Source organism: Pygoscelis adeliae, unplaced genomic scaffold (genome assembly GCF_000699105.1).
Source record: "Pygoscelis adeliae isolate BGI_AS28 unplaced genomic scaffold, ASM69910v1 Scaffold4, whole genome shotgun sequence".
Lineage (NCBI taxonomy): Eukaryota > Metazoa > Chordata > Aves > Sphenisciformes > Spheniscidae > Pygoscelis > Pygoscelis adeliae.
The window spans coordinates 10,778,713-10,802,799 of NW_008824986.1; the positions used below are offsets into that span (position 1 = coordinate 10,778,713).

At 40.6% G+C, this 24,087-nt stretch overlaps 1 protein-coding gene across 1 annotated transcript; it reads right to left on the reverse strand.

The window, feature by feature from the left end:
- Positions 1 to 7,753: 7,753 nt before the first annotated feature.
- GPR26 (G protein-coupled receptor 26) lies at positions 7,754 to 21,932 on the reverse strand. The gene is made up of 3 exons (XM_009325873.1): positions 21,265 to 21,932; positions 15,552 to 15,665; positions 7,754 to 7,985 (listed from the first exon to the last, which is right to left on the reverse strand). The coding sequence occupies exons 1-3, from the start codon at positions 21,930 to 21,932 to the stop codon at positions 7,754 to 7,756; spliced, it is 1,014 nt and encodes a 337-aa protein (XP_009324148.1).
- Between the last annotated feature and the right edge of the window lie 2,155 nt (positions 21,933 to 24,087).

Sequence of the window (24,087 nt, forward strand, 5' to 3'; positions counted from 1 at the left end):
ACTAGACATATATGTTAAGACCGGACATATGCATTAAGATTCTCCAATTATTTCACTCATGTTGCTTGTAACTGCAGTGAAGTAATATTCCATTGCAGTTGACTTTGTAGTTGATTTCCAAAAATGAGCAGGACCGATCAGGTCACATCATTGCAATGATGTTACAGTTTTGACTTTTGCAACAATGAAGTGAAACAGACTTTTTAAAACATTAACTTTTATATGAAAAAATAGCTCACACCAAGTCATTTAATCATAATCACATTTCATTAACAGTAAATTTAACAAAATCACAATATACATATATAGTATGTATTTATTTATATACATCACTTTGTATTAACCATTAACTCTATGTAATAAAAATATATTACAACATTTGATATGTATTCACAAAGCACAAGCTGTTGTAAACAGAATAGACAACACAGGCCCCATTATTAAAAATTTGAAGTCAGGATTAAAACTTATTTTATTGTATTCCTTTAAACTGTAGGTACTAATATAGCAGAATTTTGTGTATCTGCCTTTACATGAATGAATCTGTATCTCTGAAATACATATTGGGAGACTATTGCAGTTTAGCTTACCTGGGACCCTAAAGTCCATGTTAACCCATGGCACTCTTGAGCACGTTGTCATTACAAATTGGTCTGTGCATCTCTCTATCCATACAATTTAGAAAAGTTTTGTTTATATTGCCATTTTTTCCTAAATAAATAGCCCCTGCAATTACATCCCATTGTTATACAAAAAAGTAAAATGCAATAAATTATAAGGGTATATTTATAATAATATAATCAAAACATGCCCTATCTACAGCAGCTATTATCAATGTCATTTCAGAACTATCTTTCTTCAGACTGGCTAGGTGCTTTTACAAATAGGAAACCATCTATTTTCATTATTTGCAAAACAAAACAAAAAAGTTTAAATACATAGGCTGGACCTTTTATACCTCTCATCGTATGAATGGTCTTTACTTATCCAAGCAACTTATAAAGGATTTGTAAAACCAGCCCCTAAAATTTTTTTAAAGCAAATAATCATCTAATAATCTAATCTAGAGAAAAATATTTATATCTAACTGTATCTGGAAAGACTTGTAATACGTTACATTCCTGCAAGAATTCAGAAGGGAATGATTAGTGATTGCCAAATATATGGGATTTTTTTATCCTAAAATGACCTTAAGAAAATAAAAACACTGTTAAAAAAAAAAAATCTATGGTTTAGAAAAATGCCCTTCTTATAAATAAAGGTAAATCAAGGCACCTTTTAGTTATCTATTTCTATTTTCCAAGGCAATCTGTGATAATGATTTTTCAAATGTCTTATCTGGGAAGCCCTATGGTTTCTGTTATAAAAAGACCCGTTCTTTACTCTGGCTGATGCAGGTAGCTTTATTTTACTTGAATGAGGTTGGGCCAGATGGCAGAGCATGGAGAACTTGTCCCCAGCCTTGTCACGTATTTGCTGTGTGACCCTAAGGGCACTGAGTATTTATTGACATTTTTTTCCTGACAAAAGTCATTCAATTCATGGGAGTTCTTTTTTTTTTTCCTCTGTAACTCATTGATCATATTAGCAAAGCAGGAGGAGCAGAAATTACCTGTCTTTGCACAAGCATTTCATTGTCAGAATGGTGGTAATGTAGACCACTTTGATATGTAACAGGGTTTTCTTTTTTTGGTTTTGTTCAAGAACCCAAGCTAGCGTATTATCACTAAATAGGACTACCTGTGATGGTCAACAACAGGAAGGTTATAGACAGCTTTGCACCCTGGGCCACATTGCACTCCCACTAGTATCTCCCTAGGATGAACTGGCATTTCATTCGAAAGCACTGCTTTTCTTTTTCCTTGGGAAGTCTTGCTGGATCAAATCCCAGGAGGATGGAGGCTTTCAATTTTTTGCTCTTTGTATGATTTTTAAAAAAGGTTTGCTTTAAAGCTCTAATTGTATAACTACAGTGACTAGAAAACAGTTTCTTAGTATTCAGTAATAACTCTAAATGGAAATCTTTTTCCTAATATATCTTTGTAGATTATTAATCAGTCATGTGGACTCGTGCCTTTGGGTACCTTGAAACCATGTGCAATAGTATTTCTTCAACAAAAAAATCATATTTTACTACAGAGTTACCACACATGCATGCTGTCATACAGCTGATGCATTTGCTTCTCAATACACACATTTTGGAAGTGCACTTACAGTCTATAGGGCTAACCATCTTTCTTATAAATATAGACATATATGATAAACTATAGCAACCTCTCTAGTTCGTTAGATCAGCATTATTCACTTAAAAAACAACAATCCTAAATACATATTTACATGATACACACCAGGACTACAGGTAAGAAGTAGACATTTTACAAAGACCAGCAGCTCTTTTCTCCATGTAAACTTTTATACCCCCCAACAGGGACAGCTGCCTCTTTGAGCAGGATGGTTTTCATAAAGAAACTTCACCCATCAAAGATTTTTGATATACTGAATGCTGAAAGCATAAAAAGCAAATAAAAAAAAATAGATTTAAGGCTAAAATGTTATTGTTCTCACTTATTCAGGCTTGGGTAGGTTACAAAGATATAGTCCCTGATTCTGCAAACACATAAGCCTATGCTTAGCCCTAACTATCCAGGACTACCCGCTGAAGCAAACATGTAGTGACCATAGGATCAGGATCTAACTGAGCTTGGAGGCTTGGCTGCTCTTGTAGCCTCAGCCCACTCTATGGCAGCTACTGGGCTTTGACAGAAACTTTACCTTTCTCTTTGGAGTGAATGGATGGCTGAGAGACCTGGAGAGCTCTCAGTATGGAAATAAGTCACCAGGAAAAGCCTGCTGCAGAGAGGGTAACACACATTGCAACGGCAGCAAAGCCAATTTATAGTTCCCAACCTTCCTGACCCTCAGCCTCCCATTCACATCTATTTCTGCCCCAGTTTTGTAACCTCTAAAGTTGTTCTGATGCAGCTGTTTTTGAAGTTAAGTCTAACATGTCTTCCCAAAATTATTTTTTAAAAGGAATTATTTCCAGGGAGATTTTACTGTTGACCTGAAGCGGACTAGGATCAGTCCCAGCACTATTGCAGAGCAAACAGATGCATTGGCAAAATTGAGACAGTAAACTACAAGAAGAGGCAGTGATGTGCCTCTTGGGGGCTGGATAAGATGATCTTCAGAGGTCCCTTCCAACCTCAGCTGTTCTGTGATGCTGTGATGTGTGCGGCTACTGCTGCAGCAGTTGTCAGGCTTCATAATGATTTGTCTGGAACATTTTTAATATCTAGATTTGATTTTTTTCAGAAATAAGAGAGGTTATAAAAAGTCTGATTAAGGGTCACTAAAAAGAGGTTGTTGAGGTCTTTTACTGAAAGAAAAAACCAGGGATAGAAGTTCTTTAGAGAAGAGTCAGGCGGTTGCCTGACATTGCAAGCAGGAACATACGCACATGAGGAACTCACTAAATCCTATTTACATCTTTCTTTTGTAAATACCATGAAAACAGGGCCCTACACATTTAGAAGACAGATCTATAAAATCTGGATATAGTTATCTAATGGGGCCTGATCCCCAGGTGAAACAACCAAGTATTATGTTGATTTATGTCAGGAGAGGACCTGGTACTTACTATTTATTCAATAAACTCTTATCAGTCTCTCAGAGTTTTTGCCAAATGCGATTACCCAGATCTTCCCATTCAAACTGGCTCAAAAACATAACATAAAACAGGTTCCTAGTTCACAGTTAGGGCTCTGAGATTATATAAATAACTGTAAAATGAACAGAGGTAAAAGCTCAGAATCTGCAAAATGACATAGTGGACCAAATTCTCTTAATCATCTGCCAATGTTCTGCCTGCCAAATTTACAAGATATGAAGAAAATGTTAATTGAACATGCGTGTGAGAAATAGTTATTGCATATGGATCGCAGATCCCAACAAACAGAAAACTGCATATTGCCTAAGCAGCTGCACAATTTTTGCACATGCAGTTCCATATTTTGGGCACACATTGCAGCCATACTTTACAAACTTTTTCAAAAATATTTAAATAACAAATGGAAAATCCCCCCCACGCACGCACACGCATTTGTGTTAGACAAGAGAACAGTTCCGTTTCATGATCCGAGATAATAAAGTATTGTGCATTACATTTACCGTCATTATTCTAACTCACTCGAGTCAAAGTGTTGTATAGTACATATAATACTCAGCAGACAGTTACTCATATCTACATTCATCACTTAGACATACATTTTAGAAAATTTTGCCAGTTGCCTATAAGAATTCAGCTGAATATCTAGCACTTAACAAGCCACAATATCATATTTCTAGTATCTTATAAAATGTCACCAGGAAATGTTAGGGTATTACTTTTATTTTGTATACTGAGTCAGTTTGTCAAGCACCAGCATTTACAACTCTCGCTTGCTTCAGATGGTAGAAATATGGCAATGTGTCAGAGAGCTGATGTAAGTAAGGGGAAATGATATTTATTCTCTGTTAATATGATTAATTCTAGAAGAAAGGCACCATGAAAGAAAGACAAATTTTTAAACGCATACAAGGGGAGAGATTTATTGCTCATGGTGACACGTAAATCAATCAGTGACTGACTGTGATATACAAGCAAAGTGAGACAAGTCCAATGCTGTATTCTTCTCCATCTTTTACTAGCCATCCTAAATGTACAATTTTTTTTTTTCTGGGAAATTATCTTGCTCTGTTTGAATAATTGATTTAAAATTTGAAATCCTTCTGGGGCCAGGTTTATCGACATACAAACCTCCCATTGACTTTGGCAGCAGCCCCACGTATAAGTTGACAACAGCTGTGGCCTTTAAAAATCATCCTGTTGCAATTTACTTAAGTAAAAGTGGTCTTAGTAAAACATATAACAACTTGATATAGAGCTTTTTATCTTTTTAAACTCACTAATAAGCAACTTTCTAATATCCTGTATTCTGATACAATCAAGTCATCAAAATTACTTGAATTTCTTAAGAAGCAAGTATTGAACTGGGTGTTTTATCTATTGCACCTGAGAAAATTATGTTAAGCCTAAGAAGTAAAATGATTAAGATGAGGTAGACTATTTAATCTGGCTAAGGGCTGATTTTGAATGCAGTGTTGTAAAAACTCACTTAAATTCTGTGATCATATTTGTGTGTATATTTTATTGTAATTATGTTATTTTTTTATAACTAAAATTAGTAGTTAAGCTGAAAATTTTTATTTACACGGTAGTTGATGATCTTCGTTATATTAATTCTACCATTTATAAAGCAGAAGAAAATGTAAGTTTATAGATTAACATGGTTCCTTGCAGCTGTAGTACCGTGCCAGAGCGAGGGCTAAGGCAAGGCTCTCCAGACCGACAACTGAGGTATTACCCCACATTCACTGACTTTGGGGTGAAGCCCCTCACTGAGTTACCTGTCTGGGCTTTGAATCACTGGCCAGCAACTTCAGCAGGGGACACTTTTTGCAAGGTATGAAGGAAATTGTAGTTGCCATAATGTCCGTTCTATCAAAGACTTCTATTCATAGCAGATCTTGCAAAACGGAACATGCTAATGTTTGCAAAATGGCTGATATTGATCATTTAGCATAAGTGATAGGGAATACACTAATTTAGCCCATTAACCTTTGCTGTCCGGGATTCTGCAGAGCTATAGGCACCAAACAGTGCCCTTTGCCTGGGGGACACAGGAGGTGGTAACCGAAAGGTAATCCCACATTTTTAGTACTCAGGGCCTTATTAAACCACGACATTTCCTTAATATGGTCCTGGCCATATTTTCTCAATATGTTATTGACAGTCAGAATGTGAGCAAGGATAGGTGGTAAAATAGCCAGCTATGTATGTCAGCTGTTATTTAAGCTGCCATTGCATGCATGAAACCTAATTAACCAAGGCTATTCAAAATCTGGGCATGTATTTGCCATTTACCCTCACAAAAGAAACGGTATACTTTATGGTCACTGGACAGAAGCTTTCTTCACCTACCCAGCAAAAATTAATTTAATTTCTGATGTTAACGTGCTGTTGTCTTATGGACTTTAAGTCACTTTCTGGAAAAAAATGTGTGCAGAATTAAGGTCAGAATTGGTAGTAAGTCTTTTGCCAATCAAAGTATAAATATGAAGCATTTGAAACCAATAGTTTTTTACCTGAAAATAATTTTAAGAGGTTATGAGGATGACACACTTTATTGATGCAAGTTGTTTTAGAAATTGATTATTCCTAAAAATCATAACAACAGAAATGACAATTGATTAATTATTGCTCTTGATATTCTACAGCTTAATTAATAGAAAACACTTTAAAAACTGTCTCATTTTATAGTGTTTTCACTGAATTGAGAGAGAATTCTCTGAAAATTACCCAGGAAAGTAATTCTTCATGAGTCACTGGAGGATGGCTTCAGCATCACACATCTACGTGACAGTTGTGAAGCCATCTACCAGCTGTAGTTGTACTTACAATGAACTAAATAATGTTTACAAAAATTAAGATACTGTGGTGGTGTCTGAGGAAGTGTGACATGTAGGATTGTCCTGGTTTTGAAAATTTTACTGGTATTTAGGCCTATGTTAGCTGCAGGCTGACCTGAATGCGTGGTAAATGTTAATAACGTTACTATGCATAGCTGCAATCTAGAGCTATAAAGATCTATACTGAAACCTCCTGAACCTCTACATGTTCAGATGTGGATTCAGATTATTGGCTGCGCTTTCATGGTGGGGAGGGGGTCTATTATTTTTGCTCCACTTGCTTTGGAAATTATACTTTCAAATTCAGCTTTAGGCTCATCTTTCCTTTAAGTAACATCTGTAGGAAAAAAACATGATTAAACACCTCAGAAAAAAAGATTTAGGGTTTTTTTTTTTTCCCCTGGGCACAGGGCCCAGTTCTGCAGCTTTGGGCAAAGTCCATCTCTTTATAGCTCAAATATACTGGAAGGTAGGCAGGAGGCATCCTGACCTTTCCATCCGCTCTACCATTTTTATTTTTCTGAAATTTAATGGGGAGAAAACTAATGGGGTTTTGTGGAAGTTACTTTAAAAACTTAGAGAAGACATGGCTGAATCCAGTCCGTAGCGTACTTCAAAAGTGATTTTTCTCTTCCTTCAATTCTACAGGATTGTTCAAAAAATATGTATCAGAAGAGGTTGAAAGCTATGCTGGGCACTGAATGAGTATCTAGGTAAAGATTTTTCTATTAAGCTTTTCCTATTAAGAGTTTTTCTACAGAGGACCTACTCAAGCAACTAGGTTGGGGTGGTTTTTGTAAAGCCAGGGTGGCAGCTCCATCAGAGGGAGCATTACCTGCAGCCAGTGAAAAATAGAGCGCAAATACCCCTGTGCAGCTTTTTAGAATAATCTTATGATGGCACCAGTTTGCTCCCAGTAGTTTCACGAGTCCTTCTGCTGAGGACTAGCTTTTTACCCTGTAGGTATGCATAACTGCTGATGGAAATCAATGGGAGATTTGTACTTGCGAAGCCTGCAGGACCTCAGATCAATAGCAGTCTTTTAGCTGGAGGCAGGAGGTACAAAGCAGCGTGCCTCCCTTAGGTGTTACATGGGCTGCTGGAGGGACATGGGCTGGGCTTCAACCTGTCCATGACTGCCTCCCAGAACCTTGACAGCTGAGGATAGCTACTAGGGATAGGCCAGTTACTTTCGTTTCCCATATATTTTTTTATGTGTCTTGTATGTCCCATACCAGGCTCCTCATTCATTCAGCTGCAATATATTCCGATTGTGCGATTCGCTCGTAAGGGCAGAGGAATTGATGGAGCTTCTTTTGAGGATCTTGTTTATAATGTCTTTCCATGTCTTCTTGTACTGATGCCGTAGCAAAGAGTACACAAAAGGGTCTGAAACAACTTTGCTGTAAGCTAAGCACTTGGAAATGATTCCCCAGTGGGAACTGATGTGGACCACAGAGGATAATTCAACAAGTCTGTGGAAAGAGGAAGGTTGAACGAGTGAATATTCATATTAAAAACATGGAGCAACAGCACAACTGTAAGCCACTGACTTCCCCAAAACCCCAATTTATTCCTGGGCAATTGCAAGAAAACAAAGGAAAAGAAAACCATACTCATGAAAATGTGAATGTAGTCCTCCCCTTATACATTTCTAAGACTGCAAATGTAAACTTGAGGTCTGTTTCCCAAGGATGGGACTACACAGCTCCTATCAGAGTGTCTTGACCTCCAAACTTCAAGACATCTTTGACTCTGTACATTTAGCTGTACACTTACTGAGGCTGGAAGTGGACCTTGGATGTATTGCATCCTAAAAGGTTCTCTTGACCATTTTTCTCAATAAATGTTGAATAATTTACTGCAAAATGGAATAGCTTCATCAGGATATGAGGCAGTCTTCAAAAGAGCCTATTTATTTGTATTGGAATACACTTTTGGAGACTAAAAATTGAGTCCAAATCTCTGATGTAGAGCTGGGTTTTCAACTCATCTGGCTCACTCAGGCCATCAAGACACTTGATAAAGGGGCACCCCTCTCTTTAGAGTACTGTAGCCTAGCCTTATTTTTACTGTCTAGTGAACACCATGTTTGGGATCATAAATACTCTGTGGTAAGCAGGTCAACATTTCACAGAAAGTTTACTGCTGATGAAAAATATCATGCAGCATCTACTCATAAAATCATTTCCTACGTAACATATCCTCAACCATTACACTTTTAGTCTCTGTGCCAAAACTTATCCGTATGGACAATGTGTGTTACTTTCTCTGATGACTCTAGGGTTTTCAGTCCTAATAAGATCTCTTCTTAGACAGTAACATTTCATTTCATTTTTTTTCTTCATTTAGTGCTTTTGTTTTGTGCATTTTTCTAGTAGTGTGTGTCATAAGATCATGTTTCTGGCAGCTGAAGTTCATCACAGGCTTAATATAGCTCTAAAGGAAATAAAAGGAGTATAATCTCCCCAGGTATGTTTCCTGATGACTTTCACACTGATTGTCACCATTGAATCCGTCATGCACAGCAAATTTAGCCACAAGAATTGTAAAAAATTATTTCTGCATAGCCTAACATAATTTTCTAAATATTGATGCAAAACCATACTTTGAGCACTAAATTTTGAGATTGGGACACAAAATGCCATCGCTTGGTCTCATGGGAGTCGTATTTCCCTACCATCAGCTATCTAAAAATCCAGCATCTAGTCGGAACTCGTGCTTCTAGGTCCCCTCTAGAGTATCTGAGAAACCACCTCACCAGTGCTAGATAGTTTTCTTAGCCAGTCCAGCTCCTAGAGAGAGAGTTTGATGCTTTTAAACAGATTGTCTGGGTCATAGGAGAAACACACAAGGAAGGAAAATTCATCATTGAGAGATGGCATAATATATCTTGAATTTAAAAACTGGTCAGTTTAAAGGCCAAACATATACATTTGCAACAAATTTAGCAAGGCAAAACTTTTAACTCATTAGGGGAGGGAGGGAGGGAGGGAGGGAGAGAGGAAAGAGCTTTATATAGTCCTCATACCTACACTAGCACAGATAGCTCACTTTGTACTGAGACAGAGTATTTTTGGCAGTGAAGTATTGATAACTCCACAAGATTTTCTTTCCCCGTGTCTTTGAGCAACACTGAAGGGCAGTTCTGTTCAATATGTCTCTACAGCTGTTGAGAAACTATTGATTTTTCTAGAGGACAAACAGCCGCGTGGGCTGCTAGAGAGCCCCACTATGCAATGGCAAATAAGATCTTTCCTGAAACTGCCTTCAGCAGCAGGTCCTCTTAAACCTGCCTGGAAAATACTTCAGTTGCTGATGTGTCTTCAGACAAAGCACCATTTCCAAGGAGCATTTTGAAGTGTGGTTCCTGCAGCAGCAATGACAATAGTGTTGGTACTTCAAGCGGTTTAGAGATGAGGATTTTTTTCCCCAGTCATTTTATTCTCACTCCATAAACTTTCACTACATCCTGTTGTTTAAAATAGCAGTGGCAGATGGCATGGTCCAGTCATTTGCGCACAGAAGTGGGACTAAGGAGCTTTAATTTGTTACACCACTGACTACGAGCTTCTGTCTTCTCTCTCCGTCCTGGTTCGCCTAGACTGCAAACTCCATGGCAAAAGCATTGTTTCTTCCTGGATACGTGTGCTGGGCTTAGCACCATGGGTCTGCAGCCAGCACTGGGGCTTTAGCCACTGTCACGGTATTGGTGGTTCTAATACTGAGAATAGTTTTGTGTGCTTTGTGATAGCAATTTGATCACTTTGTGTATCACTTCCATCGGAAGCGAGGCGCACCTGTACAATGATGTTTTTAGGGGTGGTGACATTAGCTAAAATACTCTTTGGGCTCACAGATGTGTGAGACATTTGAGGTGACCAGGCTATGTTACATGAAAATACTTGGGATTTGCTCTTGCCCCTCCACTGGTGCCGCTTGGCTCAGCTGATCGCTGTAAGCAACTTTGAGATACCAAAGAACCGCCATCTGTCCCATTTCTCTCTCCTTTCATCTCGACTAAACAAATGCTGTTCTTTCAACCTCTCTTTGTAACTCATGGTTGATATCTTACAAAGTAGGATCCAAACTCAGACATAATTATCATCTACTCAAGCTGCCGGGGGGTCTCATCTGGTGTATTCTCTCTTGTTTAATAAAATGTAGCTTATGACACCCACGTTAATATGCTCTAAAATGAGAATCGACTGTTTGGAAATTAATCATCTACTGAGTCATATTTACTTTGTAGTCTACCATGAGCCATCCTTCTTGTTATTCTCCACTTCACATATTTGATGCCTTCTTTGCATTTTGAATTTCATCATGTTGAATTTCATCTGGTTGATTTACTTTTACCGAATGCTTTACACATGTGAATTTGATTAAGCTTAATTAAATTCAGTGGATGCCTTGAATGACCAAAATATGACAAATTTGTGTCTGAGTCTCTGTCGATCAGTTCTACGAGATGTTAACAATCTCCACTTAAAGCATATCAAATAAACACCTCAGGGTTGCAAGCCTAGAGTGGCTAATTTTACCTTCATTGACTGATCAACTAAAAAGCCTACACTTTTATCAACAGAATTTTAAATATTTTCTTTGATTATGTTCCATAAGTGTCCTTGATATTTACACATTTTGCAATTCTTGTGGGTTTTTTTTTTATAGTAAATTACATTTGCAGATATCAAGCAGCAAACACAGAAATGCAGACAAACCCTAAGCTATGCAATTCCATTTTGCATAAAACAATTAAATGTCAGTCTTTCAAGGCATACCACATACTTTATTGCTTTTGAAAGAGGGGTTTGTTTCTCATTTATGAGGGAAATTATATGCATAACTACAATTTTCATGAAAAATTTCAGCCAAAAAGAAAACATTTTCAGTGAAGGAGCATTAATATTTCATTGTTACCAGTAAATTAAATTCTACAGTATCAACTACATAATTCCCTATCTTGTTTTCATAAGCCACTCTTCTACTGTCCAGTCTTCAATACCTTTTTATTTCAAAGCTAAAAGCTATTTTGCTGTGATAATTTGTTAATATTTTAGAAACTTATAATTCTGTAGCGTGTGTCATGTCAAGTGGTTATCCAATTATTTTATTTCACTTTCAGTAAATAAATGAGAATGCTATGTTGAAGATTAAGACCTTGATCTTTTATGCAGATAATACACACTGAAAACCCTTTATATACATGTGCAGTTTATCACTTTAGTAAAATATTTTACTGAACGTATATACGTCCAGCTGGAAGCTACTACAATGGCAACATATCTGTTGTGCATTGCTTAAACCTGAGAACTTAACTGAGCTATGGAGAAAATTCTGAATAGACCAGGGTCTCAAACAAGCCAAAACATCTTGTTGTTCAGGAGTGAAACAAAGCTGGCACTGCATTTTGGAGCTGGTAGATGATGAAGTTCTCACAAGAAGAAATTCAGTCTTTTCCCCAAGAATGTGGATCAGCTTTTTAAGCTTGCATTCCTAACATTTCTGTTTGTGTCTAATTCTGATTTTTTTTTCCCCTTGCAAGTCCCATAGTATCAGAATTAGACCTTAGTTGTTTCTTTTTTGTTAATGATATGAATAAGCTGACCATGAGTTTTATCTTGATGTTGATGTTGATTTTACTTTATTTTCATTTTATTGGTTGGTAGACTGAATCTTTTGTATGCCGTCTTGCTAGTGAAAAAGCCCTATTTTAATGATTGCTTCTTGATACAAAAATGACATTGCAGTGATTGTTAGCTGATTTACCCTTAGCCAGTTTTGCCTCTTAAGTGGTGCATATATCAGAACTGGCCGGCTTCTGTAAGGGAGCAGACTTTTGGACTCTTGTAGCTAATCTTGCAAATCTCTTGTAACAAATCTTGCATACCATTGCTTTTAACCGTTGCTGTTCCCCAGAGCTGCAGGAACCACCAGTCAGCACAGAGATATGAGGATAGGAAGGCATCACAGATATGATGATAGCAAGCAGCACTGTCCAGCTTGTACCAAAAGGTTTTTCTATCCAGGAGGAAAATATCTCTACCTCACATCAGCTGAGGCTTTTGACAAAGGCTAGAAGGCCACTTTCTTTGAATATGTCAACCTAAGATTGCATAGGAAAATCATGCATTTATATGCACAGACAGGCAAGAACATATCTTGCAGAGGAATTCTGAACTTGGTTGTCTACTTGAGCAGGATCTGCATGCAGAGGGCAGGCAACCACTTTAAAAACACTGTTTGTTTACCCCTTGTCCCCCAAAGATAATACAAGAGAATTTTAATCTTCTGCTTGTTCCACCATCCTCCTCTGTAACCTGAGGGCTTGGGGCTATGAACTTCTTTCTGATATTACTTCAGGATTTTTAATTTAAAGCCAATTTCCTCACACATTGACAGCACTTATTAACTTACATGAGCAAAGTTCTGTATTTCAGTATGAAATGCCTGGAGTTGGAAATTAATATTAGAAATTGGTATGACTTATTTTAATTTTTCTTATGAAAAAGCTCCTTGGAGAAAATAGGTTTCAAACAATGTTATTTAATCGCATAATGATAAATATAGCAAAAGAAGAGATGTGTACTAATAGAATTTTTACAAGCCGAGAAACAAGCTATGCCTAGATATAAATAATATGGAGTAATACATCTGTCATACTGTTACGGTGGAAACAAATCAAGAAGAATCAGGTTCTACTGATATACTACTTAAGGTCAGCCACTAAACTAATTAGAAGGGTGTTTTCTTCATAAAAAAGGTGCCTAATCTGATTTTTACCTTAATGTAATCTGAAAAATTCTGGTTTACCCAGGGAAGAATTTATCTGGCTGGGGTTACAAGCACAACTTCACTTGTTCATGGAACTGCTAGAGACAGCTATTTGTTTTTAGTGTAGAAGCAGAAAGATGTTGTTATAGTAAAGCCTTGTGATTTGCTGCTTTCAGGCCTCAATTCATTAAGTACTTACAAGCATGTCTAATTTAAGCATATTGCTGATTAGAGCTGGCTGTCCAAATGAGAGGCTGAGCAATACACCTCATCGACTATCTTCTGTTCACTGCCTTGAACTGTGATTGATTACCTCTATCTTGTGGATGCAAAGCGCCGGACATAGTCCAGAAAATAATACTTGCTTACATAATTAAGCTCAAAAGCCTCCTAATCCCCTTGACTTCAACACCCTCAGCCATATGTGTGAGGCATAGGGAAGCACAGTAATGCATGTCCTTGAATACTTGTCCATGCGGTGTAGTGTCCAGCAAGGTCTCTCAGGTAGCTCAAGACGGAATTCCCCGTAGCCTGTGTGCAGCGATCCCCCTAGACATGTCAGAACTGAAAAGCCCAGGAAAGTGATAGCCTTTACCCCACCTGGCACGCCTGGCCAGTGCCCGAGCCTACCCCGGTGCAGGCAAGCATGTTCATGCATTCAGGACCCTATATTTTGAATCTTCTCATCATCCCTCTCTGTGGCAAAGCTATTAGTCCTCAACAGACTGAAGACTCAGGGGAACACTTAAGCGGTCCTTGTACGGACTGAAGGGAGGAGGCTCAGGATTTTTCTAACCCCTCTTCTGTATCTTAAGGCTACTGGGACACAAATTAGGATGCCATAGAGTTAAGAGGAGGTGGGAAGGTGGTGCCTGAGTGCTGGGCTAAGATACCTATGGAGGAGCACAGAAATACTTCTGACAGTTCTGGTTAGAGCACTTGGTGTCACTCAGGATGGAGCCGCAAGCTATTCTGTGACTGTGACAATTTTCATTAAGTTCAGAGACCCAACATAAAATAAAAATTAACCATTTGCAATGAGACAAATACTTTAATATCTTATAGCCTGAGAACTAAGGCTAAATGTCCATAATTATAAATCCTTTCATACCCTTTTAGAGTGTGTAGCATGGAGTGTCTTCTTGTGACTACTAAGTGAAAGTGACGGTAAATCTAGTAACACTGTTACAAATGTATTTGCAACATTGTTACAAATAAACAGCGTGAATCAATTGGCTATTATTATCATGAACATAAAATCAATGTGACATGCAGGTTTCCATTTTTACCAAAAGACTAAAAGACCTTCTTGTGAATTGTTTTGTTAGAAATAGAAATTCAAGATATTATACTGAACTGGAAAAACTTAGGGTTGGCTACATGCCCACTTATACTGAGTCTTAATTCAGCTTTTTCAATCATTTTTTTATAATGGATCTGCATTTGACTGAAGTCAGCCCCAATAATTTCTATTTGATAGTATTGGAATAGGTGAGACTTTAAAAATATTTTTTTCTTTCTCTGTTCTACATAGCAGTGTTTCATTTTTTCCAGAGTATTTTAATAAGGAACGCAAGTTGTAAATTTCCTTCAACAGCTAGATAACACTTTTCTGGATATGCTCACTTTCTAATACTTTATGTTTCATAGGGGTAATTTTGTGTTTCCCACAGGAGCCATTTCCAAAGATAAGCTAGTAGATAGATAAGGACATCTGACCATAAATCACAAGAATTTTTTTTAGCTATGAGCCAGAACAGCTTATTTGATGTTTATGACTAATAAACTCTATCCAGTCAGACAAAACTATCATCTAAGTTTGTGGACCATCTAAGTTTGTTCTCGCCTCAGTTGGATCTTGTCTGACCAGATTTTTACAGTCTGATCTATTCAGACAAGTGTCTTCCCCTGCAGATCATGCCCTGAAGCGGGGAGGCAATCTGAAGAGTAGGCAACTACTTGACCCGAAAAAAGTCTGCAAAATCCCGTGGACTGACTTCCTAAATCCCTCCCATGTGACGAACATATCAACTGGGCTGACTGAACAGAGTTTGGCCTACAGACTGCATCAGGATTGTATCATATAAGTGCTATATTTTATATGGTTTTGTTAGCTCAGTAAATGCAGTATCTGTCATAGGAGTGGAAATGGTGCACAAAATTTTCACAGGAGACTTGAATCATTTTCTGGTTCAGTGTGCCCTACTTCTCTGAGTTAAGAGTGCATCTCAGAAGTCTTTTCCAGTATGTAGGTTCACACTTACCTTGTAATTACATAAGGTGCAAAACAAAGTATAAAAGTACCGATAAAGGTACTTATTTTCTTTGTTGCTCGTTGCCTCCGTCTCTTTTGTTCTTCTAGACAACGCTCTCTTACGCTGTGTGACATTCAACACAAACAAGAATATGAATCATAATATCAGGTAGCAGATTTTAATGGCTTTACTTAAGGAATGATGGAAATCAATTGTTCCAGTAAGTGCTGTATTCACATAAGCCAATACCAGGTGCACTGCATTTATATGGGACAATAACAAGTATAAATGCATCGTATGATCATCTTACCCTCCAAAAACAATTACTGAGAAATACATTATTATATATTTATATGCACACACACACCTTATATCGATTTATATATAGTCAAATTGGTGGAATTCAGCCTTGAATTTAATTTTAGCTCCTTTTTCAATTACTGTAAGCTGTATTTGCAGGCCAGAGTTTGCCTCATGATATTTGGAGATGTGGGAAATATCCAGAGAGGGGTAGGCAGCATGCTACTTTCCTACAAACACCAATTCCAACACCACTATCTTAGGAGAAACTTCCCAGCAAGATAAGCAATAAAACACAATAAAATCATAATGGGAAAAAACATGTTCTGAACATTCAGTCCAACATTGGAGCAATCACTATATCCCATAGCTGTGAACCGCGTGGCCATAAATCTTACAGCAGCCTGTGCAGGTCTGCATGGCCGCCGTGCTGAACGCTTTGCAAAGCCGGGAATTATATGACAAATCCACAGCGCTGTGATGTTCTGACTCCTCGCCTCAAACCAGCCTTGTTCCCGACTAAACAGATACAAATTAGTCACACCCTGGGTATTTTCCTACCTGTGGCAATTTAGGACAAGAGCTTCTCCTTTGAGTTTCCCGGTGGTGGTCTCACCAGGCCACCAGAGAGCTGCTAAGACCCTTGGTGTGCCAGCAAGGTGATGGGAGCACAGGGCTGAGACCACGCTTCCACTGCAGGAAATCCCCTTTAAAATCAGCACGTGTGCTTGCCAAAAGAGTGATAATGTGAAAACCCATCCTCCTTCTCTACCCGCTTCTGTAACTCCTGTGCTGGCTGTGCATTTTGAGGGAAGTGGATGAGTTACTGTCTTCTCCAGGCAGGTGAGTTGGATGGGCAGCACTCGTATCTCCCAGAGCCCCAGGGCCATCTGTACCTGAACTAGTCCCTTTGGGAAAGAGCAAATCCAAAGCCAGACCACACTCCTGAAATCCCTCTCCATGCACATGGCAGCACTGCTACGTGTTGACTCATTGCACAGGTCTTGTGGTAAAGCAACCACGTCTCGGGCAAACCAGTCTGGCCCATGTGCTGCATTTTGTAACTGCTTGGCATTGGTCTCTCTGTTTTTATTGTAAATTTGTAATTGATGACTCACTGTCAGGTTCCACACACACTTGTGTTAACAGCTGCAAGGTTTATGGACATACCCTTACGTTCTTTGCTGTACCTGCGAATGTTTGATCATCATCTAAACGCATGCTATATCCTAAGGATCTCAGTGTGCTTCCATGATCCCTGTGGCAGTGAGTTTTTATGTTACCTTTTCATTGTGTTAAAGAAAACATGTTTCCTTTGATCTGTTTTATATACAGTCTTACACCGCCCATCCCCAGAGCAGCTACCATGATGGCAAAAGGAACAAAATACTGAAGGAAAAGGTTTTTCTGCTTGAAATAACAAATTATCTTGCTCTTAAAGAATATGCCTAAGTAGAGTGAAAACACATCTAAGAGTGTTACATGTTCTATGTCTATTTGCAGCGAGAAATGACAGCGGAGAAGGAAAAAAAAAAAATCCACCTTTTCAAGGGAACCTATGTGCTTTCAGTTCTGCAAGAGCTGGAGAACTTGGAGTATTTTTAGGTGCAGACAGATGATCTTAGAGGTTTGACAGCTTTGCTTAAGACCTGTGTTATTAAATTCATAGTATCCCAGGCACACAGCGATATAGGAAAAGAAATCTCCAAAGTAGGTTCAATTAGGGTGTTGTTAGGGTGTAGAGGGTGGTGTATTTTTTTGTCTCTAACCATTTCCCCAGCTATATCTTTTCCCTACTGGCACACACAAAGCTGTCTTTTACTCCTGGAGCTCACACATGACTTGGGAAGTCCTGATAGACTTCAACCAATTTTTTTTTTCAGCCTTTCCAGATGTAGCTAATAAATAGCACATCACAGAGGAAGGTATTTTATCTCATTCCTTCATATAGACAACATACACAGATGGGTGTTTTGCTTTTGCACACATGTTTATGCACTAAGATAAGAACATATATGCAAGTTCCGGTAGTGACACTAGTAATAGAACTGGATTATCGACTAAGCTTTCATTTAAAGATTTTAATATCCTGGAAAATCTGAGATATATTCCTTTGAAGGTTTGGTATTTTAAACAAAGTTTATGAGATACTGGACCTTAAGATCTGGAAAGCTGGATACACCAAAAAAATAGTATAAATAATTTAGGTGAAGAAACACATCGGTTAAGCAGTTAAGTGAAGTCTTGCCCAAACCTCTCACAATACCTAAGATTCCTTGGTCTTAAGAACAAAGTCAAGAAAAAGCAGTATCCAGTAAAAATGCCTAAGCTAACTGGAAAGGACATGTACCCTAAACATTCACACAATTTTCTGTGGTATTTAGAGGTTTCCTTTGTACTCGTCTTGAATGATCTTCAGAAGATCACTCGTGTCTTTCCAAGTCACAGGTAATAAAGCCATCTGCCATAACGCCTGTCGCTAGACCCCCTTACGGGTGGATTCTGAGTCATAGGGAGCAGAAAATTGTCCATACACATTTCTCAGTGTTGAAGCTAGACCATGCAAAAAGCCAGAAAAGTCAGGGTGGTCTAAGGTGGGATTACAAACTTTGTTTTCTCATGTGCCTTCTCCCAGCACCACGTCTGTGTTGTTAGGTACTATAGTAAACACTGAAATTGCCTGTATATATACACCACTTATATAATTCAAATGATGCCTTTGTTATGTCAGAGCTTTATGAACGTCACTGACTGCTCCAGGAGACCTGCAGCCTTTGTGTAGCTCTCACAGTAGGGAAGGCAATACGAGGTCTGACCCTTTCAGCAGCGGTAGCTGTCACCAGTTAAGGCAGCACCACCACAGGCCAAATCAGCCTATATTTCTGTAGTCTAGAAAAGAAGCTAAAACTCTCCTTTCTTAGAGAGAAGCACTAGAATAACTTGATGCGAGAGATAAATAATGGTTAGTAATACAGATTACTCGCAGCGAAGTTCTTATACAACTCTGTCTCCTCTGAAGAAGGGAGGTATCATCCCCACAGCCCCATTGAATCCACCCCTCAGTGAGATGATTATAAAATGCAGGAACACCCTCAAATTAACCTAGACCAGAAAAAATGCAGAGGAGGAGAAATACCGTTGAGATTTTTGCCCTTTTTCTAAGCTTTGCTGTGCAGTCCAGGCATACTTTAAGCATTAGGCATAACAACTGCTATTTCAAATAGCCCCAGTGGGTCTGTGGCATTGCCCTGGGAGTAGCCACCACACCTCACGGTGTGTGCAGGAACTAAGACCAGTCGAGGCACAGTTTAGCAACCAGACAGCACGTAGGGCAGAAGGGTGTTTTTTCCTCTATGTGACTTGGTGGATAAGGGAAGATTTATACATGTGTTTCTTAAGAACAGTAACAGGACTTGCCCGAAGTTCTGCTCCGCATTCTTGGTCAAGAGACAGATCAAACAGCTTAACTGGAGAATTTTGAGCAAATGTTGCTGTTCCTCTAACAGTGTGCTGTCCTGCCCTGATCCTTTCAGAATTATTTGCCTTAGGCTTAGGAATCCCCAAAATATGACCTTTTTTGAGGACAGCCACATGTGCTTTCAGTCCTGCAGCTCTGCTCCTGGCTGGCTGCAAATGGAGAGAGCTGGCATTTGCCTCCAGCTTGCAGAGCAACGGACAGCAAGGGGGGTCAGGTGGGATGTCTGGCATGGGACTGCCCTCTTAAACTGCTCTCAGCTTTCCTCTCTTCCAGGCAGATTTCTTCCTCCCCTATCAGACACCTGCCTGCACTGACAGCTGCCAGCATTTTTCTGAAAGACATTTCCCTTCCCTTCAGTCTCTGACAGAGACAGTCTGAACTTTAAGATCCAGTCTCTGACTGTCTCCCAAGCAGCACACACATTGCTCACAGCCTCTCTGTCACCTAACCTAGACAAACCGTTTTCTCCTTTTTTTCCAGGCAAATACATCAGATTCTTCCTTTTCCAACCACCTGCTCCAGCCACACTAAGCCCTACGCCAAACTAGCTCCTCTGAGCAAACCAGGCTTATTTCTTTCCACGCTGTGACCAGTGTCTCTGTTTTCCCCTTTCCAGAGCTCACTCATTGACTCTGCCACCCCATCCCAGTTATAGCTGGGTCTTAGCCCCGTCCGCCCCAGCTCATCAGGGCCTCTCAGCCCTCAGACAGGACACGCTGATCCATCAGCCACCCTGTTCTGCTCCATCCTGCCTCAGCTGTGCAAGTTCATTTCTCAAATCCCCGTTTCCCAGGCAGATCACTCTGGCTTGTCCTGCTGCTCCCTTATCACCAGCCCAGTCCTACGTCCTTCCAGCCGTGCCTGTTTTGGTCCTCTCCATTTTCTTCTCTCCACTTCTCGTGGGCAGAGCCATCGTGTACTCACAGTACACACTGACTTCCTCCTTCCCTGTGCACCAGGCACCTTCCCCAGCTCCTCGCCAGGATCACTGCCTGTCCAGCACCACCCTTGGGCTTCCATCCAGCAAGGCTTTCTCTCCTTCGGTTTTACTGCTATGCTCCCCTTACTGACTCAGGGAAAACTCTCTCTCCCACCCTCCCTCCTCCAGCCAAACCTGCACCCCTTCCAGATCCAGACAGAGCCTATTCAGGCAAGATTTATAGTTTGTGGCTAATCCCTGACGTGACTCTTTTGCACAGCATCCCAGCACGCATTCATACCCATTTGGTGCTTGCCTTCAAGCCCATCATTATCCTCCCAGCCCCCGGAGACTTTTCTCCTCCTGTGCTTAAAGACTCTCACTTGAAATGAATTTTATACATCACTTGCTTGTCATATTAACATTGCTACTGAAGTCTGTCCCACTTGGATTTAAGTATAGGCATTCAAGCATATGCATTTTGCAGATGTTATTCCCTTACAATTCTGTCTTCAGGAAAGATAAAGTTACGGAGAGCACAGCAATAGGGAAACCGCCGGGTGAAGGAGCGGCATGCAGCACCCAGCTTCCCTTCTGAACTCCAAGTGAAGGGACATGTGCAGCCTCAGCCTGCCGCCTTTCAGGGATCCAGCAATGTTTTGGGCTGACAGTGCCAAAAAATGCAAATCTATCGACCACTAAATCCACCTTCGGAGACAAAGGGCAGTGATCCGATCACTATCTTGAAGGGAAGTGCATGCTCAGCCAAAACTGCCTGTTTCTTTGCTCTCCCTCCCAAAACAAGCCCTTAAGCATAACAAAGAAGAGTTGCTTCTACAACTGGAAAAATAAACACAAGCAAAAAGAAACATGCAGAATAGAAACTGGCAAGAGGGATGCTTGTTTTCTCCCCCTCCCCATCCCCTGCTGTGGTACAGAACAGACTGTATGTAACATAACACTGAACCCGTCCTCACTTCCTCTGCGGTGAATAGTCTCACTTGCCGAACACACAGGCACCTTACCTGGGATGGATGTCCACAAGCAGCACCAAGGTCTGCATAGTGATCACGTCAATCCGCTTACAGTGAAACCGTGCCACCTTCAGTACTTTTAAATATGTGAAACACAGGACTATAAGGGAGAGGAGGAAGCTGAGGGTGTGAAAGACCCCAGTGAAAATCACAAACTGTGTCCTATCCTCTGGTCTCTTGTTGTACAGGGTGCAGGAGGCATAGAGGTGATGGAAACCCACCCAGGAGAGAGAAGCTGCCACTATCGGGAACGACACCGAGTGTAACCATGTGTAGCTCAGTATGAGAGCAGCATCTCTGTACCTCATTTTGGAGTGATAACTTAGAGGGAAGACCACAGCAATCCACCTGTCAATGCTCAAAGCTGCCATGCTCAACATGGAGTTCGTGGTGAGAAAAGTCTCCAGGAAGCCCACAATGTGGCAGATCTGATCTCCTCCTGGTTGACTCTTGTAAATGATCCCAGCCAAGGTCAGGGGCATGTTCAACACAGTCATCAACAGGTTGCAGAAGGTGAGGTTGAGGATGAACAATCCCGGGACCTGCTTGCGGATGTCTGCGCTGTACAGGAAGCACATCAGCACCAGCACGTTGGCCAGCAGGGCCACGAGCATCAGCACCACCACCACAAAAGCCAGGATCACCTCCCAGATGCTCATGGTGCGTCCAGTCACAGGAGGGACATCTCCGAAACTGCACCGTGCCGGCACCCAGGGAACATGGTGCGAGGCACGCTCACCTCGCCCTCCTGCTCGCACTCTTGCATGCCCTCCGTATTTTTAGAAGAGCTGCAGTTTTTTTTCTCCAACCTCCCCCTCCTCGCTGCTCCTTTCCACATCAACGCTTTCCGAGACGTGCACAAAAGCACTGGGAATGCCCATCAAACTGCGAGGAGGGCTTAAAAAATATCAGCAGGACTGAACCACTGTCTCCATTCGGTCCATTCAAAGGAGAGCAGGTTATTCTGAGAAACTGCTCTCCTGAGATCCCTAATTATCAGCCCCAAGCTTGCAAGCAATTCACCGAGTGAATTGTGCTCTCTTTCTCTCTTGCTTTCTGTCTCTCTCTCTCTCTCTCTTGCTCTTTCTCTCCCCTCCCCTCTCCTCCAACCCTCACTCCCTTCCAGGCTGAATGTAACCTGCTTTTTATGATCACAGATAAAAACCCCATTAATGGATTAAAGCATGCACACTGCTGGTGATTTGCAAATGTGATTATGTCATCCCCACTCCACAACCCCTCCCCTTCTCCTTGCAATTGTGACTAGGCTTTCCTCAAGAGAAATACCATGCTTTCATTTAATTGATTTAGCCATTAATTTGCAAACAGCCATGTAACCGAATTCTTGCACTCCAGTGTGTTTCCTACATTTCGGTGCATCACTTTCACAGTTGCTGCTTGCTCTCAGCCAGGTCAGGGGCTTTCTTTTCTCTTCATTAGCTGTGCTCAGAAAGATGGGGGGAAATGGATGCATTCTGCTACTTCTCTGGAGCTGTCATTAGGCTACTGGAACAGTTTTACTGCTCTAGTTTAGCACTTTGCAGTCCTGTGTCTCCAAGCACGATGCATAGGAGGAAAATGATTGCCTCCCCTCCTCCTTTAAAAGCAGGGAAACCGAAGCCCCAAATGCCGCTGTACCATGCCCAAGGTCATAGAGCAGGTGAGCGGCAGAAACAGCAACGTGCTGCTGGTCTTGTTATTCAGTCCGGCTTTCTCTCCTTCAACAGCCTTTGCTTTTTCCTAATCAAAGCCTCCCGCCCTGTGAGGGTGAGCACCCTGTGGATCAAAACCAAGAAGCAGCTCGGCAAAGGAAATAGGAATGAGTCTGTATTGCACATAATTAGGTGTTAAAATTAAGTTTGTTTTAAAGGACGGAGTGGGAACTGTTTTCTGATTGCCTTTCCTGTCTCTTTAAAACAGTTTTAACTGGGAATGCTGAGAGTTTGCAAGCAATCGGGACAGCTTTCTCATCAAGGCAGCCAAGCCTTGATCCCTGCACAATAAGAGGGAAAAAGATACCCTGCAGCACAGTTATTGTGGCTTAGTAAGTGCCTCTGCACGTGTGCAAGAGCTAGATGCTCAGGCAGATTTTTCCTCTGTGCTTGCAGCCCTTGCCAGAGCCATGCATGCTCGATTTACAGTAGCTATTCATTGCAGACACATGGGCTCATCCACTCAGTAGTAGAGCTGTCATCCTGCACAGTGTCAGAGCTGTGCATGTTGTAGGAAGGCCCCTTCTCTTCCACTTTTATTTTGTTTTGTTTTCTTAAACCAGGCTTTAAAGGGCTAATAGAGACAGAAGACTGTAATCAAAGACAGCTGGGACTCTCCAGGACAGTTTAGCTGGGTACGCAGGTCCTCGAAGCACACACTCAGCAGAGGAGGAGTGCCTCAGGGTGCAGAGCCCAGGTCTGTCCCCCTTTACCCTCTTAGGAGAGGTAGGCTAAGGAGATGGAAGAGAAGATGCAGATCTTGCTGCATGGCACCAGAACCTCAGCAAATTTCCTTCTTGGGTACGAAGCAACAGCCCTGGCTGAGAAAGATGTCCTAGCATCAATGGCCTGAGTGGGGTGTCCATGTTACAGTACTTAGCATGACACCATCTTAAAGCTCAGCAAGCAAAGACAGCTGCAGGCCCCAGGAAGAGGCCATGTGAGGGAGGCACTGAGAAGAAAAACTGGAAAGTTTCTAAAGACATGGCAAGATTTGCTGGGAGACTAGGAAGGAAGGGAAAAAGGAAGGGAAAACCTGGTGACATATGGGAGGCAGGTACTCTGTGACAGTGGTGGAGGGGAATCTCATGCCCACTTGGTG